Genomic DNA, 21964 nt, shown 5'->3' with positions numbered 1-21964 from the left:
CCTCGATTAAGAGGAGGATCTTAAAGGCTGCTAACAGACTTCTGGGTCAGTTAGGATCTCAGCAAATTGTTAAACTTCTTGTAAACGGCGGCTTATGAGGCGAAAGACAAATAATATTGATAGATGTTATGAAGCGGGCTTCGGAGAGTTGAAATCTGCTTAACCGTGGCGATGTCTGAGAGTGATTTCGTACACTAATCACCGAAAATGTGGCTGAAACATACTGGAAATATAACATGAGGCATCGTGGAACATCCAGTTGTCGACATGTCGCCAGGTAAGTGGAATATATCATTATTTTCTCTGTGCATCGTTATTTTCATGTTATTATGCTAATTAGGACGGCGGTCTTTGTTCACAAAAGCACAGCTTAAACTTCTTCTTCTAACATTTTGCAGTTTTAACTGCCCCAAAATTGTATTGCATGTTTTTACAGGTGAGACATTGCTCTTTAAGTGGAGGGTAGTTTTGGGATCTCAAGTGATGTACTTTTGGCGATATTTTCCTTTAAACTTCGCCTTTTTTATGGCGCTTCATGGGTAGTCCGAAAGGGAAGAATTTTAAAATTCTGTAGAAAAATCAGGTGATGATCAAATTGCCAAAACAGCCTCTCAATGTAACAAGAAACATTTGCTGGTTTCGAATAAACGGTTTTTACCCGGATTTAGATCGTTTTCTTTGTATGGCAAATTGTTAAAAATGTGCCCTAAAATGGCCGCTGAAAGCCCTCTCAGAGGAGCAAAACTAAGATGGTGGCCCCAGTGCTAAAATACGAATCGAATTGAACTGAAAGTTATATTTTTGTGAATCACTTATCTAGACCATTCATCTGAGAAAGTTTGAGGAATTTGATTTTTTCTGGTCCAAACGGCCATGGTTGAAAATTACAGAGGGTGCCTCTTAAGAGCGGGAATCTTTAAAATGGGGAATGTTTAAAATGGAGAATCTTTAGAATGGGAAATCTTTAAAAGCGGGAATTTTTAAAATGGAAATTTTTTTAAACGGGGCATCTTTAACGGCGGGAATCTTTAAAAGTAGGAATCTTTAAAATTGGGAATCTTTAAAAGCGGGATTCTTGAAAACGGGAAACTTTAAAAGCGGAAATATAGAAAAACGGGAATCTTTAAAAGCGGGAATCTTTAAAAGCGGGAATCTTTATAAGCGGGAATCTTTATAAGCGGGAATCTTTTAAACGGAGAATCTTTAGAAGTGGCAATCTTTAAAATGAGGAATTTTTAATGCTTATTGCCTGCAAACCTGCTCTCCATTGGGAAATTTGCAAAACGAAATGGCAACGCTCGGCTCGGCCTCCTTTTGCTTGCCAAATGTTTCTTTCCGTCCGTTCCACGCGCTCTTGCTAGAAGGCTTATTTGCAGAATAAAATATATTTTAATAAATGTTTTTAAAAAACAGGTAAAGTTATCATTAGTGGTTATTACTGCCTCTGACATTGCGCATTCTAGCCGATTTACAGGTTGTCACAAGAACGTGCAAAGGTCAAGTTTAAAAACTTAATCTCCTCAGGGAATAAATCTGTCAGGTTATATCTGTCAGAATATATATCTCAGGTTACCAGTCCGGTAGAATACCTGTTTTGGAAGAAGGGCTAACGTCACGCCAAAATTGCAAAAAGTAATCAAGAAAAAAATATGGGCTCTCAGAAAAGCTTGGTTCTAGCTTCTATCGTTTAATATCTGGGACTTTCAAAGTCTCATGGCAAGCCTTCGCTCTCGATCGTTCCTTGTGTAGGGGTTGTGAACGTTTGGCAAAGGGAGTCGATAAAATCCGTGTCATTTTGGAACGGCCGTCGAAGAAGACGACACTATTTTGACGGGCATCAAATGTAAGTACATGTTTTTATGTTTTTATTTCAATAGCTTGCCTAATTTTTTTCGATATCGGGACTAATGTTCCTGGAAACGACAATATGTCAGTGCTGTGTCGAGAGAGTTTCATCGGTGGCAACAAGCCAGTAAAAATGGTAACCACGTATTGAAAATAGCTGTCATAAGAAATGATGTCTGACAGAAAAAACGACTGGAAGTTTACACACAATGTATCGCGAGTACGTCGAGTCTTTTTTCGTTTTCACACTATATTGCGTTAGTCTTGTTTAGAAAGTGAGAGTCTGTTATTCTGTGATAGCTGAATCATGAAAGCTGATTTATGAAATAATTTCTTTTTTAATCGGCATGAGAGGGCTGGAATTTGACTGAAGTGTAGGTTTGATAAGGGCACATGTATCATGTACATGCGCTGATGCACATTTCTACATGGTGTATGTTCCACGTGGGTCAATGTTTATTTTATTCCTTGTTTATTATTCCTTATTTATTAGGATGTTAAAGATCTGTTGCCGTTTGCCGGACTTGGTCAAATAAAATAAGTGTTGTGATCAATGCATTATTTGTCCAAGTTGTCATGTCTATTGATAACAGATACTGTTAAATCAATTCTGTTGTCTTTTTCGTTTTCAGGTTCAAGAGAGCGCTAAAGAATCAAACTAATAATAATATTGTATGTTGAACTTTTAATAAACAGTAGTTTACATTTTTCTCAATATTCCATGGGGTTCAAATGTTGCAACTTGTAAGCAGTCTAAAGAGATAACCACAGCTACTAGATCTAGCACTGTCACATTTCATGATCAGCAGTGCCCCAGATTAAACGACGCATATACAGGGCTTCAGAAATGTTAGAGTTCAGCCCTCAAATAAGCAGTGCATGCATTTACAACGATGTGAGGCGTCACACTGAATTGTTTGAGAAGTCAAACAAAATAAAGGAAGGAAACACTCACTCTAAACCAGCCAGGCGAATTTTGAAAAACCTTTGTAATTAGCAATTTGTGGAAAAATGGGGAGAGAAATGCCCTTCGTGAAATAGTCCCAGTGTCCAGATATTCTGTGTTTCGCAAACCCCTTTTCAACATAAGCTTTAAGATGACAACAAAAACAATACTCTGAGATAATTGTACTTTTAATAGCTGTACTTTGAGGACAATTAGGCTAATGACTGATTCGGACACATTTGATACATCACAAGCAGACCACTGTTCTTGGTTCTACTAATATATAAACAGGCTAGACGTGCCTTAAAGCCTTTAACACCATTCCAAAACATCTTCTGGAGTATGAGCGTGACCGAGTTCACAGGTATTTTAATTTAATTTTGCCCAAGGAATTTGGAAAAATGTTGAATTTTGCAGTAATAAAAGAAAGTAATATAATTAGTATCTGTCAGCGACAAAACAGTGGTTAGACTTTTTTTTTGGATGATTATTAACAAACAATGACGCGTTTTAAACAAAATCCCTGATTTATTCAGGAAATGAAAGCTTTTATCAGTGTTCATCAATAAGGCTTAAAGAATCCGAAAGGAAAACTATATCTAAGACTACATTACGTTGGTTTTGCAGTCTTTGTGAATTTTAGGAAAGACTGTGTCACATTTGAATTTTAAATATTCCACCAGGCTAAACAAAACCGATATTTACGAGACAAAAATTACTGCAAACACAAGAACTTTCTTATCGAGGCTTATTTTACTAAACATTGAATAAACTGGTGAAGACGTGAAAAACTGTTCCTTAATACCTGTTTGTTTTTCACGTGGAATGATGACAGTTGCATCGACATTGCTAGCATTATTAGCGCTAGGCACATGCATGTGACGTGCAATATTCTAGTACAAGAATGGTTGTCATCCGTATACAAAGAATTTTCCTATAAATAGGCATAGAAAAGTTGAAATGAAAGCCAAATTAAAGCGAACACTTTTACCCCGATATTGCCAGCGCGTAATCGGCCGGTATCTTGGATCTTGTTATGTTTTGAAAATGCTCATCGCCATGGTGATCATGTTATGGCTCGTGACATAGAGCATTGTTCTCGCTTCTTCGAAAACTGGCATAATACCGGACTGATAAGTAAACGCAAACACCAACAGAAACAAACACGCAAATGCGAACCTACACGCGTACAGTAAACAGGGACATAAACGCGAAAGTGTTTGACATTTAAACCACACAAATAAGTCCTGACAATTGACGGTTTGGAGAGCGCATGAGTTTGGCAGACTCATTCGGTTTCATTTAATTACAAGAAAAGAGAATTACACTTTCCAAGGTTACCTGGTATGTCAACGCAACTTAACTAAATGCATGCCTTCGTTTAATAAAATCTTAAGTTAATTATCCTGTTATGACCAACGGGAGCAGTGTGACACTACTGTTGTTAGTGGTTTTAACCTTGGCACCAATTGCGAACATGGATGCATGCGATGATGTGAACAAATCAGCGACAAAAGTTAACTCATACATGATTACATTAATAAAAGCTCAGTAAAATTTCGCTCAGCAGGGAGCCCTAATCTCGAGGTAAATCATAAGATCCTTGCATGCACTCTGGAAGTTCCTTGAAAACACGTTCCTATCTCATGTAGTCTAGCGGAGGGCCCATCCAGAAATGATGAATTGTTTAAAGATGCAAACTAAGTTAACTTGGATTGCAAAAGACAGAAAAGACCAATGTGAGTTAAAAGTTAATGTATCTGATGTTGAATACGCCCACGCCTGATATAATTAATTTCCTTTCGGATTCATTTTAGTTACAGAAAATAATCTATTGATCAATTCAACAAGGACAGTGAATAATGCAGTTTTTTTCGGCGCACAAAAGAAAACCTAAGCGATCACGTCATTTACATTTGAAATACGGTTTCCATGCCTACATACAATGAAAAAAAAAAAACTTACATTTTGATGGCGATTTGCGTTTAAACAGGGGCTGCTGCATTTGCGGCACATCGATGGTCTGTCGACAGCTCTCTTAGCCTGTGTGCCTGCTTCCTTCTTTCGCGATCCACTTGGAGGCGAATGCGTAGATGATGGTTTAACAGTCACGCGTTTGGCAAGCTGAGATGGATGATTTACAACCAGCAAATCCTGTTCAACTGATGTTAGTCGCGAGTCGAGCCGATGTAAAGAATAGCACGTGAAACCAAGGGAACTCAACGTTAGAATTAAATTGAAAGAAAGGCCGAAGAGGAGAGCGCTGGAACTCTTATTGCCTTTGCCCTCCATGTTTGTTAATCTGCTTGTAGATTGCGCGAGTGATGGATGTTTGCTCCAGCCTCTTTTTATCTATCATACATGATGTAGCTTGTTTTGGTTTTCAGACGATCACGGGATGTTAAGTCAATGTTGACCTCTTTTTTTATGATAATCATGTTACCAATGATTTGTTGTCGTATTCTGCACGACTCGTTTGAGTATCGGTTACAGTTTCTTTCGGTGTTTTCTTTTTATGTTTACACCAACAACGAGACGGATCAGATTTTGATGAGCTGAGCGAAACAGACTGCGGTTTGTTTGGATCCAATTTAGCCTTACGTAATCAGTTTTCTGTATCGAAAAAGATTTAAAATCGCTCCAGTTTTGTCTTTTGTTGTGCAAGTGTGTTTATGTGGAATATCATCAACAGGTCAATCTGTGTTATTTAAGATAATCATGGAACCCTTTTTATCTCGTGATCCGAGTGCTTGAATTCATAATCCGTTTTCTTTCTTTTTTTTTTTTTTTTTTCTTTTTTTTCTTTGTGAAGATAAGTGGAAGCGACACACCAATGCTACGATTTTGTATTAATTTACAAGTCCCCCTTAGGCCACCAGAACACTATAGTTTTCTTTTTTTTTTCGTTTCCCTAGGATTACCTGAAGGCTGCAAGAACCTGCCATTCTCCTACTAAACCGAGGCCTTTTGCGCTCTGGAATCGTACAAAAAAGCTTTGGATAAAGGCGACTACTGTTTTCGACGAATAGAAGATGTATTCTAGTATGACTTGTGTCCACTAGGCGGCGATTGAAGAGCATCCCAATTGGCACGCGATGTCTCGTGCTTGGTCCGTGCGCCTTATGACGGCAGGGATCTATTGTCTTTTTTTCACTGTTAGGTTTTCATTACAAATTGTCTTACTTTCACCAAAGGTTGCCTCATATCCATTGTAGGCTCCAAAGTAGAGGTGTCATTAATATTTGTAAAGGGTTTTTAACAGGATTTTTATCTTCGTTATAGAGTAATATTCACTTTTAAAGTAATTTCGAAGGGAATAATAATAATAATAATAATAATAGTAATTATAATAATAAATATATAGTTAAGGTGATTTGTTTGCACAAACTTACTGAATTTAGTTTAGAGAGACAGCAATGCGTACAGGTACGCTAGGTACAGCTGTAGGGGTTAGTTTCACATGTCCCATAATTTAAGAGAACTTTAAAAAAAGAAAAAAAAGAAAAAAAGAAAGAAAAACTGAAAAAAGAAATATTGCCCGGTTAGAAAATCACTGCGTTACGAAGCGGAAATAAAGGTAAAATATGGAAGTTGACTCTATTTAGGGCTGGGGACGTTAGTTATTCTTGCATTCCGACAAAGATGTACGTCTGTCTGCAAATCTTAGAACAAGATTGATGAAGACTGTTTTTATAATTCGTGTGCTCCGGAACTCTTTTCTAGTATATTTTTCTTTTTATGTTCGGTTATGGGAAAATTTCAGTACTGCTTCGATTTTACTCAACATCCCTGAAACCATAAACTGCCAGTTTATACGAAGAGATCTGTCTCTATTGCTTCTTCAAACTTGTGTCTAAATCTTTTAAAAAACATTTGCCAGGATCCTATGTGCATTTTGCGCGTACGACCATGTCGTTCCTGAACGCAGACCTTGTTGAAAGAAAACCCCGTTACGCCCTGTAGCAAATAGCGCAAAATATGTCATTGACGCAGAATGTGACAACTTTTGACGCAAAATGTAACGACTTCCCTTACCCGAATTGTTACAACTTCTTTGCACAAAATGTAACACATGAAATGTACCAATTCTGGTCTCAATGTATAAAGAAGGAAATTCAGATATGTTAACGTTCTTCCCAAGCTTAAAAAACCCCTATCAGTCAAATTATACAAATCTACTGATCGCATGACCAGTTCAAATTTTCTCCAGTTAAAAAAAAAGGTCCGTATCTGTCTCTCAGAACTCAAGGACGGACAGCAACTTGATATCTTCTAACGCTATCAAACAACAACACATATACAACATATCCGAAAGCACGATCACATGACACAAGAAAAATTTCTTCTCCAATACCTTTGCACAAAAAAATGGTCACCTACGGGTGGTGGTCGCTAGGAAAGAGTTGACTGTATTCGATAAAATCATTTGGTTTAGAAGAGTCGGTGTTTTGTTTTGTTTTTGTTTTGTTTGTTTTTCTTTCTCGGATTAAAAAAAAACAACAACAACAACAGCGACAACAACTTAAGAGCTAAATACACCTGCAGCGGTCGAACAAGTCTCTTACCCTTAATTGATAAATGGTCAATTGAATTTAATCTACGGCAAAACACTTTCAGCTTTTTTAACTGGTCTTTACTGCAGTCTCTCTGTTTGTGTGTGTTGTTTAACGATAGGAAAAGCAACAGACCATTGTATGTATGAGCAAGTGAAAGTAAATAGTAGAAGTCGTTTAATTAAGTAATCATTCCTCAAAGCTCCTCCTGTATGTATGTAACGTTAGTGGCAAGGAAGACACTACATTTATGCTATTACCACCTAATCTGACAACCACTTCAGCTTAACTTGTCTTTTCACAATTCTGAAAAATTGGGAATATTGTAACCTTTCGCGGCTCCCACCTTACCTCTACTTTTATCAATGGTAAAATAAACAGCGCTAGCAATTTATTAATTTAGGAATCCGAAAAAAAACAAACAAACAAACAAACAAACAAAAAAATACTTCATAAGGCTTAGACCATCAAAGAATAATAGCTAAAGCTGTGCTGAAGGTTGTTGCGACCGAGTTTAGCCACCCGCACACAGTGTTCAATTCGAGTTTATGTTGTACTTTGCTATAGAATTAAAAAACGCGCCCGAGTGCATTGTTGAGTTATATAAGCACGCGGGAATTTTTAAGAACACGAGAGAAGTGCATAGAGAAGCACAAGGCGCAGCCGAGTGCTTCTCGCACTTCTCGAGTGTTCTTAAAAATTCCCAAGTGCTTATATAACTCAACAATGCACGAAGGGCAAGTTTTTTTATTTCTTTTATAAAATGCAAACCACCCCATTAACATAAAGACATATTAAACAAGAAAAGGATTGCGAATTTTAATTAATCAAAATAAGTATTCTCCTTACATGTACATGCTTTCTTTTTATTGGCTTAAATGCTGAATGAAAAGTAAAACCGTTCCCTTTGTGGCAAGAAACAAACGTTTTCTAAAAAAAAGTCAGAACGGTTCTAAAGAAATTATTACAGCAAAAAGAATCTTCGAAAGCTGAAGCAGTTCCCCAGTTCACTGACTTTTGCTCTGAGGAGGATAAAGATTGATTTGCATTGAACCGATTGTGCAAGAATTGAACATGCCGCCAAGCATTTCGCTGTGGATCGTTGTGGTGGATGATCGGCTGTGCGTTTCAACCACTCTGCCTGATACTTCTGCTGCTTTTGGCTGACTAAAAGGCTCATCGCATTGTGGAGATTTCTGTTTTGTCTGGTCGGTCCCTTGTAGAGCAGTAGACAAGACATCACTACATTTCCTGAGCTGGATAGACGACGGACGAGAATTGTAATGCTGGAGACTATTCGGTTTCTGTGTCCCGAAATGTGGCAGATGTGGCGATCTGACAAACCGGCTTGAGACCACAAGGTTATCGCTGTCGCCCGAACATAGTGATTTGTGTAAACTTTGGAAAGCTTGGCCTTTGTACTTATTTCTTTCATCATGTTTCCAAGAGTGTTGACACCAAGCGGGCGGTTTTCGTACCAGATTTCGGGTGTGATGGCGGATTCATTCCAGTCGCGTCGAGGTTGCTGAAATAAGGCTTCGCATTTCGGATTCAGCTTGGAGATATACAAGCTCAGCGCTCGGTAGCCGTCGTTCTCACTCTCTGTTTCGTACATACGAGCCGTCTTCTCAAAGCTGGATCGGTCTTGAAATCCACCGGGATGGTTTTTGGTGGTCTCGTCGTGGGTCATAGTAACGTAGCGCTTGCCTTGCTCGTCTACTTCAAATGCAAAACTCGTCGGCTTCAAATTTCTCTGCCCTTCACGACCTCTTCTACACCAGTAGAGAACAACATGGAACCACACGTTTCTCAGCAAAGACCATGGATTTGCAAGGCTTAATACTGGATCAGCTTTCAATTTCTGCAAGTCGTCAACTGGCATGGCCTCTTTGTGCTGCACATTTTCCTTCCCTTGCTGTTTCAGGCTCTTAATTTTGGCGTTCAGCATACGGTTGGAATTTGAAAACGTTGAAGAATTTAGCTTCAAACTTCTGTTATAAGGTGGGTTGTTCAAATGCCTCTCTATTGCATTTCTGAACGTAATTAAGGACGACTTGCTGTACTCTTCACCCGTTTTGCTTCGTGCTTCTGTATAAAACTGTGACAGACTGTTGTCAAGTTGTTCGTCGCTCATTTCCTCTAGTTTTGGCAGCACAGGAACTTTTTGTGCACCCCATTCTAGGAAAAGAAAACATTTTTTCCAACTCAGCCTTTAAGTGTTGCAAGCGTATTTCGAGTGGTTAACTGTTAAATGATATACGCAACAGCTGCTAGAAAACATTTAATTGTATAAACAAGTGAAATGTTGCTTTTTGTTGACAAAGATGTAGATAAGCCAGTATAACTCATTATTTAGGAAGCATTGTAATATGCTTTTTTCGACATTCTGCCTTTTAAATTAAAACAGGTTTTAAGTTTTAGTGTTTGAGATGTGTATTGGATTGTAGTCATGTTTACGTAAATTCATACCTTTGAAAGCGTTTACTGCCCAATTTGTCGAGCTCTTCGTAGACTTTGCTTGCGTTTCCACCAAAAGCCGGTTTCTCTCCGCTTCTGTCAGTTCTGCAAACCGTTTTTTCTTTGGAACAGGTGCCTCATTTTGAGACTCCTTAACGCTGCTACTTTTCTCGGCGTTCAGGAATTCGAACCCGAGTTGAAACCGTGGAAATTCTTCAGCCATTATGGCGGACGGACTAGCTGATTCTCAAATTTTGTCCAGGGCAAAATTTTCGTGACGTAGCTTGCGTGCATATGTTGAGTTATAATGCACGCGCGTGACGTAAGCAGAGTGCTTTATGGAGCTATAATGAACTCGAACTGACCAATCACAGCGCGCGCAATTACTCGAACATTTTATAATTCAAAATAATGTTACATTTTGTGGCATAACAAACCACCGTCTATAAAAAAATCGCTCGTAGCTGTTTGCAGAAGTAAAGGAAGGAATAAAACATGTTTTATTTGAACTGTCATTAAATTTAATGGAAAACGAAAAAAAAAAAAAATGGGTAGTTTGTTTTCTCAGTAAAGACCACGTGATATCCTACTGCTAAACTTTAGTCACCACTGACACGAACTCACAACAAATCTCGGTGTCTCCAAAGAAATCTCCTTACGGTCCACTTGCCCTTAAACAAAGTTCCTCGATAGCTTTTACAACAGCAATAACACCCTATAGCTTGTCCACTCGGTCTCTGCCGAGAACTAACTGGGCCTATATAGCTTCTTCTCTCGGTCTCTGCCGAGAACTAACGAGACAATCTATACTACCTGGATGATTCTTTATATACATTTATCTAATATTCTAGAACGTTCTTGGAGCTTCTATTTATGTAACATTACATTATAATTACATCATTCGGTAGAATGTTCTAAAAGGTTCCATAGCGTGACAGTAGAAAGTTCTAGCACAAACATTGCGTGACTTGACATTCTAGGAGTTTCCAGAAACTTAAATATTTACATCCATTCTCCATAACAAGATGCTTGCGTTAATTTCAGCTCGAATAATCTCCATTCTAACCTGTATGCACCGTACACCGATTTTATATGATTGGACCGCGCGCACCGCATTCTGATTTAAGAATGTAGTGGCAGCACTGAGATGAGTAGCACCAGTGCTGGAAGGTACCGAAATCCGAGGGTTTCACATTATATTCTTGTTGGATTACTTGCAGGAAAAATGTTTCCTAACTAATGGAGGTTTATTACTCATTCATTATTTCTGTTTCTAAAATAACCGTACGGCGAAAAATAAAATAGACGCCCCAAAAGAAAGCCAACACATTGGCTCTTGAATGGCTTTCTTTCTCACGAAATGTTTGATTAATTTCCTTTTTTTGATCAAGAAACGCTTTTCACGCCGAGAAGCTGTATTGATATTCATTGCAATTTAAAGTACAAAAATTTGGACTTCTCGCTTTAGGGAAGAATACTCATATTTTAACAAAGGCCCCGTGTTTTCCATCAGACCCTGTGTTTTCCACACCCCGTGTTTTCCACACCTATCCTGAACCCCGAACGCAGTTCTCCGGTACCCCGGGCCCGCGTTTTCCATGTAGCCAATATGGAGTTCGGGTAGATTGCTTTATCCAGAATTACACTGAGGAAAGAGTCATGTGTTCCAATGAAAATGATCCAAAGCAAATTTGCGAACTGATTGGTTTAAAATCCGTGTTTCTAGTTAACAAATAAAGAAGCCTCGACTGTGCTCTGTTCTGTTGTAAATCACGCAGGAAGCGGTAGAGCACGAAAGAAGTGAAGGGAAAAACTTGAGACGGCTATGGTTAGGTTGAGAATTTTTTTTTTTAATTCGCTTCGTGTTTTTTCGGCGGGAATCTAGCAAAACTTGTTATTTTAGAACAGTTTTAACACTACTGCCGCTAACAATGGTCTCCGTGAGCCATATTTATTACAGATATAGAGCTCGTTTCCATTGCGTTCGTCTGAGTCACAGGGGATGTTTAATTTGCGTCAAATTTAGCAAAATTCCAAAGCAAAAATTTGAAAGCCAGCTTACCGTCATCAACCCGTGCTCTGTTCTCTGATAAAGCATGCTGTTTCGGTCAATCAGAGCGCGCGTTATGTGGAAACTTTATTATAATAAACAGCTCGAGATTTCCATCGCGTGAAAGTTGACGAGAGCGCAGCCCTAGTCAACTATCACGCGATAGAAATCGAGAGCGAATAATCTTTTTTTTTTTTTTAGTATAAATCTACCGGTCATGCAAAACTTTATGTAAATCCTATTAACAGACACGTCGAAAACGCCAAGAAGAAGCCGCCATTTTGTTAACAAGGGAACATTGCTACTCTACTCACTATCTATCACAGAATAGATAGCAGAAGCGTAGCCAATCAGAGTACGGTATTCGTGATAAAACGCTTGTAGATTTATACTTAAAGTCGATAGAAACACGGTACATTTTTGTTTAGTATCATTTCTTAAATGAAACACTCACACAGACGATAGCCGTATGTAAGTGTTTCGCCTTTTTGTACTTTGCGCTGCCTTCCCAACACAGTTGATTCTTGTTGATTATTTGTTCGTGAAGATTACAGTCGTTCCAAAAGGTTTTACATTAATTAGGTTACCAGTAACTGATAATGAGTACAAGACAACCTCAATTGCTGAAAATGAGTATTCGGGTTTTCCTTATTTTAGCAGATCCCCCATAATCCCTCGTACCTCAAAGAGAGTAAAAATACAAGCAAACAAACAACAACAGGGCAGAATTCAACAAACAGGTAATGAAGAGGCAATTTTAATGAAAAACGTTAACATGCGAGATACTTTTTAAATATCCCCCCCCCCCCCTGTTAAAAAGGGTTCTTTTATGGGGTTCACAGGGTTAAATGTTAGCTGTAAAACGGGCAAAAAAAATTAGCCATTAGGCGTATTATTGGAAAATTTTAACCGTTAACCGTACAAAAGGTTAACTGCCGAAAAATATTAGCCACGAAAGTTAAAGAGGCAATGCAAGGTCTCTTGTCAAGACTTGTTTTAACTTGTGTCGTTGCTTGGTAGTACAAGGAAAAGCCTAGAGACTTAATATCCCGCAGTTATATCTCATCATAGTATTTCTTTTTCATCCCGAAATGGGACAAAGACCTACAATATATTTTTCAGTAGTCAAAATAAATTTCTAATTTTCTTAGACAATGAAAATTAATTTCTACCCTTTTTACACAATAGTAATTAATTTCTTAGATTTCTTTTGTCCACATAAGGAAAAGAAATAAGGCGTTAGCCATAAACTAGACCACATCTTAATCTCCTTAGCCGTAAAAACCACCGGCTCATTAAAACCTCTTAAAACAGGCGGACGATCTCTAGTATCAGCTATTCATGGTTGTTGTCTTAGTAGAGTAGTGTTAATAATTAGAATTTTCACTTGCATAGATATAAGAGATAACAAAGTACCCAACTAAATAACGACTGAAAATTAAAACAAAGAACAAGCTTTTTTTTTTCATTATAATCAAACCTACATGTACTTGCCAAACCCGTCTTTTTGTGGATTCCGCCATTAACATTCGTGATATATAGAGATTATAAAGTGCAACACTGACATCAAGTAAATATAATTTAATCACCACATCCTACCGCGGTGATTCAGCCAAGATAAAACACCTCCACCTCATCAGGTGTGAATTTGTAAGACCCAGCCAGGATTGTTTCCCTGTCTTGAACTCCACTTGGAAGAAAGTAAGATGAGCCAAAGTCTGTGTATGAATAAGTGTTCCTGTTGGCATTGTTAGCGATGTAGATGTCATACCATCCACCAAATGTTGGACCATAACTCGAGCTCCTGTAAATTGCACGTGATGGTTTCGTCACCATGCTCTTAAATGGTCCAAGACCTTCTTTGTTGCGGAGTGAAAATATAAACGCATTGGAAGTGGAAGTGTGGCCACTACTGGTATCTCAATAACAAGAAAATTGATACAGAAATATGTTTTAGCAAATCAATGTGTAGGAACTGTTATTATAGCTACACGATTAAGTACAAAGGACTTAAAACAGGGCGTTGAAAAATGTCAAACAAATTTCATTTGTATTTAGCAAATTACTAGTCATCGGTTTTTCTTTAATTTGTTTTGTTTTTGTTTTTGTTTTTCTGGGAGGGGTGGATTCAGAGTTTTCATTGTTGGTTGTATCTTTGTTGTTTTGGGGAAGGGAGATATTTGATTCAATATGGAGACAAGAGGAAGGAAGGGTCTCTTTTTTAAGCCAGGAAAGAAAAGAAATATGACAAATTTGCTGGTCATTATTTCATATTGCAACATTAGAGTGGGTTTCGTGTCAGAATTTAAATTCCAAACTAGCTTTAGCGCTTGAACTTGTTAATGGAGTCATTCTTACAATCCATGAGTTAAATCACGTGTTTCAGTTTTAAATGCATTTTCAGCGTTTTTTTTTTTTTTTTTTTTTTTTCATTTTTTATCTATGAAGATTTCCGGGAAACCATGCTGACAGTATTATGTAAGTTCATTTGTACTTTGTAGTTTATTTATCTCGGTTTAGCCTGAATATAAATGCGCGAAACTTTTAGGGTCCGCCTAGTTCGGAAGGGGGCTCCTACATTCGGGATCATCTCGGAAACATTGAAGAAGGTGCAAAAGTGAGCCCAATCCATCAGTTTTACAGCTAGCCTGTTCCAGTAGTAGGGGGGGGGGGGGGGGGAACTTCAGGTGAGGAAGGGAAAGGGGAGAGCCTGTAAGAATATCTTTAACGACCATATTCGGCCCATCTCTGGTTTAATGAGCTGTTAAAAGTAAAAATGTCAACTTTTTTTTGTTTTGTTTTTTTCGTTGTTGTTGTTGTTGTTGTTGTTGTTGTTGTTGTTTTGTTTTGTTTTGTTTTTATTAAGACTTTCGGGAAAACATGCTGACATGACAGTATTGTATAGGTTCATTTGTACTTTGTAGTATACTTATCTCGTTCTAGCCTGAGTATAAATGCTCGAGGCTTTTGGGTCTGCCTAGTTCGGACAGGGGCTCCTATATAGGGAAGGGAGAGGGCCTGTAAGAATATCTTTAACGAGCCTCTTTAGCCCATCTTTGGTTTAATGAGGTGTTGAAAAGTAAAAATGTCAACTTTTCAATTAGCTGGAAATTTTCCCCCATTTATCGCGCGAGGAAATAAAGCAATTTGCGATTGGGAACCTCATCTGACCGCATGAAGTCTGCGAACAGGCTCCCGGCGAGGGTGAAAAAAGAAAAAAACAAAAACAAAAACAAAAACAAAAAACATTCGGCGAGCAAAGCTCGCGGACGAGCGCGTAACCGAAGAATTCGGAGAGCGAAGCGATCGGGGCGGGACGGTGGTACGTTCGGGATCGCAGGGAGCCTGTTCGCAGGCTACACTGCGTGTTTTCCATCGCCCGTTTAAAATGGGGTTGACGGGCTCACTTGAGTCCTACGGCTCGTGACATTTGTAGATTTGCAGTTCTCTTCCCTCGACCTTTCTTTAATTCACTCGTCTTTATGAAGAGCACTTTATGTTGTGTTATTAGGAGGCTACGTCTGTGGTAACTTTGTCCGTGTCCGACGTTCGAGAATTGGGTTAATTAGCCAGTCACCATAGGAACTGAACAGTCATTGACCACTGTTGTTTACTTGCACTCAATATTATGACGGCGGGCCCGGCTGTTTGATTAGCTCTATTAGAACTGTTTACAAGTACAGAAAATGTAGCTTCTTGACAGGTCTAATTACCTCATTGACTGATTTGTTAAAGGCTAATAACCAAGGGCAAATAGGCACATCAAAAACAAAGTCTACAGGCTCCCCTGTCCCCGCCCCGATCGCTTCGCTCTCCGAATTCATCTGTTTCGCGCTTGCCGAATTTTTTTTCCGTCCTCGCCGGGAGCCTCTTCGCAGCTACATCCAGTACGGCTTGAATTACTTTGTACGAGGATCCCAAGCGCGAACGAAACAGCTGCTCGTTAGAGCAGCTGATAACAGACCATAGTGACTAACCGGCAGCAAATGGCGTAAATGGCCCATCAAAACCGCTCGGTATGAAGTCTCGAGTCCCTGTTTCACTATTAACAGCATTCTATGTTTGACAGCTTGTGACGAGGCATTCCCAAGTAGTTGATTTGATGGAAGAGCTGGCCAGCTATTTAGAGGGGAAACTTTCGAAGTTTGACACCGTAAGTTACTATTTTCCTTCTTAGTAGTTCTTTGTATTTGGGAATCAAACTGATACGGTAATTTTGCCAATCTTCCTGGCAGACAAGACCAAACAGTCACTATTTGACAAGATGGTAAGTGTTAGTCGGCTAACATAACCTGTTCATACTTAAGAAAGTAAACCTATACTGCATCCGCTGTAGTACCGATTTGAGTTACACTCTTTTTAAGTTTGGAGCGGAGGCTGAACGCTCTTATTTTTTGGCGATAAGTTACATGTTATCGTATTTCAATAAATCAACTCCGACGGACGTGACCAGGAAACCTATCAAAGTACATTTTTTGCTGTGATAAGGTATCAAGTTGCTTGTCGCATGCTTTTGCGGCTTCCTCTGGTTCTGGTACATCTATTTTACCGTCATTTGTACTACTAAAAAAAGGAAAATAAAGACGTTCTTAACTGGCTCATAGCCTTGGTATGTTCTCAGCATGTTCTCGAAATGTTGGCTAATCTCATCCTCAAGAATGTAAGCTTAAATAAAATTATCCGTTGTCTGTTCTCTGATTCCTCTTCGAGGGACGCGATGGTTCTTCATGCGGGCCAATTTATCGCCGACCAGCCAACAATGAGGGACCTGAGGGGCAGACGTCAGTGAAAAGAAAAAGGTTGCTGAATTTATCACACTTTTAGAAAAGAAAACAGGAAAGTCTATACATGAGAAAACGAGGAAACAAGAAATCATTGATGCCTCATTAAATTTTTCCTTAAGATCAGAGTAATTAACAAACTGTCATTTTTGAAAGAAATTTTTAAGAAGGGTTGTGCCGCTACACTCGTGAATTTGTAAATAAAAGGGACGAGTGACACTAAGTCAGACTCACACGTTCCCGCTTGTAAAATAAATTGTTGTCATTACATCATTTTTTATTGAGATTGAGTAATGTGTGACTTTTTTTCTGTCTTGCATTGCTATAAGGACTATTTCAATTCTGGTGGACTGTTGACCGCCATCTTACCTCCTTTCCTTTCAAGCGGGAATAAAATATACAACTGAGGGGACGAGAAGAGTAATAAATGGAATAAGAAACTTCGGGGGAAACTTCGTTGGTCATTGGCTTTTATTGCAGTTGGTGGGTTCTAAGGAAGCCGTTTTTATAAGAGCAGCATTTGGCTTACTGGATACGTGCGGCGAAATAACTCTTCGTAAACTCGATCTGAACTTTCTCTACTGGGCGGGGAGCTGTTTTGCGGCCTTGTTCATCTAAGAAGGAAAGCGACTTGCCAAGAAACAGCTTCAAGTAGACTGGAGCGTCCACGCGACATCCACCGCCTGTTATTGTGAAACACTTCTTCAGATAAGGACCAAGGCCTGCTGCTATCAGTTCCTCTTCACGGCGAGGTACGGAGATCCATGAAGGTCTGACGGCAAACCAGGAAAGATCGCTCGCAACACATTGTGCCGCATTGTGATAGTTTCGTTGCAGGCCGTGGGCGATTTTAAGCCATTTTCGAATAGAAGAGCGAGTCTCTTTGGGCATTCATCGGCGCGAATTGGATCGACAGATCTGTTCTCGAAGGCAGCGATGATATCTTCGGGCAAGTGCTCCGCTGGCTCCCACGTATTTTCACTCGGGGAGTAGTTCTGCCATTGGATGAGATACTCCGCTTCGCCTCCTTTAACTCGTTTTGCTACAACACGCTAGACTTCGTAAACGCCCATAACAGATGGCTTTACCTTCGGACGGTATTTCAAATTACAGGCACGATCGCAAACATCATTAAATAATGTCGCATAAAAGCCTGGCTGATGTCTCGCACGCTTCGACATGTTATCTCGCAAGTAGCTATTAACAACTCAATGGACTGAATAAAACTGAACCTTTTATATGTTTTGATTAATCAAAACGAATCAAAATATTAATAAATTATATAACTGTTTCCTCAGGCAAAGCCTGTCTAAGACGGTCGCTTGCTTGTTTCATGTCTTAATTTTACTCACTCAGGCAAAAATGATCTCAGAGAGATAAAGGAGTTAAAGGAGGCGAAGCAGAGTACTTCATCCAATAGCAGAACTACTCCTCAGCCGGTCTCAAAGAGATCATTTTTGATTTTCGTTGAAAAAAAGATCTCAGAGTGTTCGGAACGTCATTTTATAGCGTTGCTGCTATTTTTATTTTTTAAAAAGAGCTTGTAAAATACTCTTAGGCAGGACTACATTAGCCGGTATAAGTGTCGAGTGCAAGTGCGTGACTTGTGTAACCCATGCCTCGCGCTTGCCCTTGAAGTAACGCTTTCAAAACCGCCTGTTTGACATAAAAAGGTTTCACACTATTGGCAGACTGTTTACGGTCTCCTTTGCAGCCGTTTTATTGTTTGTTTCAGTAATCAAGAAAATTTCAGCCGAGTACATAAACAACGCGAGTACGAAACGAGTGATCCACCCGTCGCACTTCTCTGAATTAACCTACGATCAAGCCATTCTCTTTTTTTTTTTTTTTTTTTTTTTTTTTTTTTTGCGCTCTTTATTTTCTTGACATGGAGACGAATACCATGTTTAAGACAAAAAGTAAATGATCGCGGAAAAATTCATCTGATCACAGGTAAGCCCGCTGCTTTTTATAACCTGCTACGTGTATCGGCTGTTTTGTTTTGTTTTATTTTGTGTTCTATCTCCAGCAAGCCGCATTTCGTACTTGAAAAGAAAAAAACGCCTTCATCGCAGGTTAAGCTTTTCAAACCGCCTGTTGTACGTGGAACTATTTCGATAATTCAGAAAACGTTTCTACCAACGTGAGTTGGTTAGCTTCTAAGTTAAATAAAGATGTCGCTGCACAAGGATTTGTAAAACGCTTCGTGAAGAGTGCGGCCCGCCTTTAATTACTGGGATATTGTATTGCACCTTGGGATTTATTTTACGCATTCAACCGTTTGATTGACAGCAGCTTAAATCTGCGAAGAGACTCAAGTATTCCCAAAGCTAAATCTGTTGACCAATCACAGCCAGCAAGTTCTAGACATGCAAATTATTATGCCGCGGGTTAATAATCTGAGAACTGTAAGTGCATGTCGCGAAAGACAATGGCATTCTGCGCGATGAAGTCCGACGACTGTCTACTGATATTAGGAGGAATTTAAAGTAGACTTAAGCCGTTAGACTGAATTACAGCAATTTTTTAGGGTTTATAGGTCTGCCTGGTTTCGGCTGTCTAGTCTGCATGTCGCTTCGTCGAGTTTACGGCCTGGGGGACACTGTCATATATGGGCTATATAGGTATGTGCCGCTGTGAAGGGTATCGTTTTCAAGCAGTTTACTCTAGGATAGGAGATATAAATCAGAACGTTTGGGTCTAGAATAGGGTATAATTTTTTCACAAAACTGACTAGTTGGTTGAAGATTTTATCCAGACTGAGGAAACCAGGAATCGTCTCTCAAAAATATAAAAAAATTCAAATCGGCAAGTTTAAATTTACGCAAATCAGCCTCAACAGTGTCGATAGATGAGGAGATTTGGGGAGTTTACTCTAGTATAGGGTAGCAAAATTCAGCTGAACTAACCCTGGTATAGGCTAAGCATTCCAGGTTTCCAGCGGCACATCCCCACCCAGAAATTCCCAAAGTACCCCCTTCCGGGGTTCACGGATACCTCTGTAATTTGCCATGTACTTGTGCATTGTTTTGGCTCATTTTCATTGCAAGATATGACTGAGTATTTGCTTTCCAGGGACAAAATACGAAATTTATCGTGAACATGTTGCTTACTTGCATTCTATATTGCGCATTCTATACTGTTTAATTAGAACTGTTCACAAGTACAGTAAGGTGTTTCATATCACGACTATCACGGATATAATATTTGTCCTCGTCCGACTTTTCTTCGAAGACGTCTTACCTCCAGTTTGGGAAAGTTATGCTTTGTCTAGAGATGTTCTTATGTTTCTTGCATCAATTTAAGCAATATTATGTCTCTCAAGCTCGATGTGTAGGTTTATTCGTCCCTTCTTCATTCTAGCACCACATGATTCAAATGTAACATTTTACGTACGAGTCTGTTGACTGTTTCGCGTATTGTATATGTCATTCTTTGGCTTTGTTCACATTTTTGATCTTATCGCAGCCTTAGCCAGTCGTGGTAAGAGCTAAAAAATTAAACTTTTGCCAAAACAGGTTGGGAGAATCACGAAAAGGTCTTTCGCACGTACTAGATTTACTAGGCAGATTTCTTGCTCCTTTCTTAGCACTTTAGTACTGGGGAAATCTTGCAGGCAGTCGTTCAAGATGATAAAAACTTGGCCTTTCTTAAAATCGCGCGCGCAATCTGCGCTCGTCATCTTTCTGATTGACAATAAATGAGGGAACCGACGGAGTGTTGGCAGCACTGTCAAAATTAACCAATCAGAGTTTATAGCAGCTCTTGCAGAAGAGGTTTGTTAAAGATATTCTTACAGGCTTTCTCGCTATCCCTCGCCTTAGTTCTCCCACGTTTTTCTCAGATTCGCCCTCCATTTTGTTATAATTTTCTAGGAATATCACATCAAGGAAACGATAATTTGATTGATGGGTTACTTTCGGGATTGACATGCACAGAATCGTGATTAATCGTGAGGTGATGAAGATATAGCTGCTCCCCTGAGAGAGAAAAGAGTACAAGGTGGTTTCTTACAGAGAGCATCCTATCTATCTATCTATCTATCTATCTATCTATCTATCTAGCTAGCTAGCTAGCTAGCTAGCTAGCTACTCCCAAAGGGATGAGCCCTCAGAAGTACAAATTAACTTATACCCCTATCGTAGACCGGGGGAAGGGGGATGGATGGCGTGTGGAACCCCACCCCTTCGTTGTTTTGTAATGGCATATAATCAAAAGATAGTCCTTGGGTTGCTATATGTGGTGATATCTTCTTTTGCTGGTCATGACATTGTGACATTACATGACGTCATTAAGTCCTTATCTTAGACCCGCCATTTTTGATTTTACTATTTTCTCTGAAAGCCAGAAAATATCTTAAACGGATGCAAAATTTATCTTAATTGGGGTCGGATTATGTGAGAAAGTACCAATTTGCAACGGTGCAAGTTGTCACATCAAAATTGCAAGCAGTATTTTAACGATGGGCCCTTCACACGATCCGGTCGCATGGTACAAAATCACACATGCTGGTGAGCAAGTTGCGCAGTGGAACTTCCAAAACAAAGGCAGGTCCAGGTGGACTGGTACGAGTTACATTGTTTCGGAAGTACCACTGTGCAACTTGCGCACCAGCGTGTATGATTTTGTACCATATGACCGGATCGTGCAAAGGGCCTATTACTCAATGTTTCAGAATCACCAAGAAATTAAATTATCTTGTCAAAATTTCAGGAAAAAAAAAAAAAAAAAAAACAGCCAGGAGAGTGACATGCACCGCATCTGTATACTCAAACTAAGTTTTCGGACTGTAAGAGACAGTTTCTTGACTATCAATAGACCGTAACAGCATCGTCACGTTTTTTTCTGTGAACGATGTTGACCTCGTTAACTGTAAATTGCCTGTACAATAATTTTCTCCTCATTGCGGTCAATCGTCCTTGTGAAAGCTTTTTTATTGTTATTAATTTGCTTTTGTGGTTCGCGTTAAGTCTATTTAGTCTTCCAATTTATGCAAGGTTGTGGTGTAATAGCTATAGTTCTGAAAGCTAAGGTCGTTAATTTATGTGACTAACACTAGTTTCTAAGACTCCTTCGCAGCCGTACAGTGATAACGTGATGTGCTAATTTTTCTCTCGATTGGAACCGCTCTCACTCTATTTAAAGGAGAACTGAAGGCAAAAATCAAGTATTTTTTTTCTTATAGTTTAGACCTAGTATATTGATGTTTCAAACTTTTTTTTTTTGCCATTTCGGCCTTTTTTTGACTTCAAAAAAATAGTTTTTACTGTGATGTTAGGCTATTGGCATTGCGGCTCAGAACGGTAGGGTCAGCGGTTACTTTAGTAGTTTA

At 39.2% G+C, this 21964-nt stretch overlaps 1 protein-coding gene, 1 long non-coding RNA gene and 1 pseudogene across 2 annotated transcripts in view; 1 reads left to right on the top strand and 2 right to left on the bottom strand.

Moving 5' to 3' along the window:
* Positions 1 to 5095, bottom strand: part of LOC110068142 (hemicentin-2-like) — a 206275-nt gene extending 201180 nt beyond the window's left edge. The window contains exon 1 of the mRNA XM_089271128.1: positions 4757 to 5095. Coding sequence (XP_089127254.1) covers positions 4757 to 5083 — 327 coding nt within the window. The 5' untranslated portion in view covers positions 5084 to 5095. The remainder of the gene's footprint in view (positions 1 to 4756) is intronic.
* On the top strand, positions 3967 to 6387 carry LOC149105176 (uncharacterized). Its single transcript, XR_016201361.1, has 2 exons — positions 3967 to 4530; positions 4785 to 6387. It is a non-coding gene; the product is annotated as an uncharacterized LOC149105176 (long non-coding RNA).
* Positions 6388 to 8138: 1751 nt separating this feature from the next.
* LOC149105175 (uncharacterized) lies at positions 8139 to 9718 on the bottom strand (annotated as a pseudogene).
* Between the last annotated feature and the right edge of the window lie 12246 nt (positions 9719 to 21964).

Source organism: Orbicella faveolata, unplaced genomic scaffold, assembly GCF_042242905.1.
Source record: "Orbicella faveolata isolate gen_17 unplaced genomic scaffold, um_ofav_v1 contig_34, whole genome shotgun sequence".
NCBI lineage: Eukaryota > Metazoa > Cnidaria > Anthozoa > Scleractinia > Merulinidae > Orbicella > Orbicella faveolata.
The sequence above is the reverse complement of the archived record's forward strand: the minus strand, read 5'-3'. Positions and strand labels throughout refer to the sequence as shown.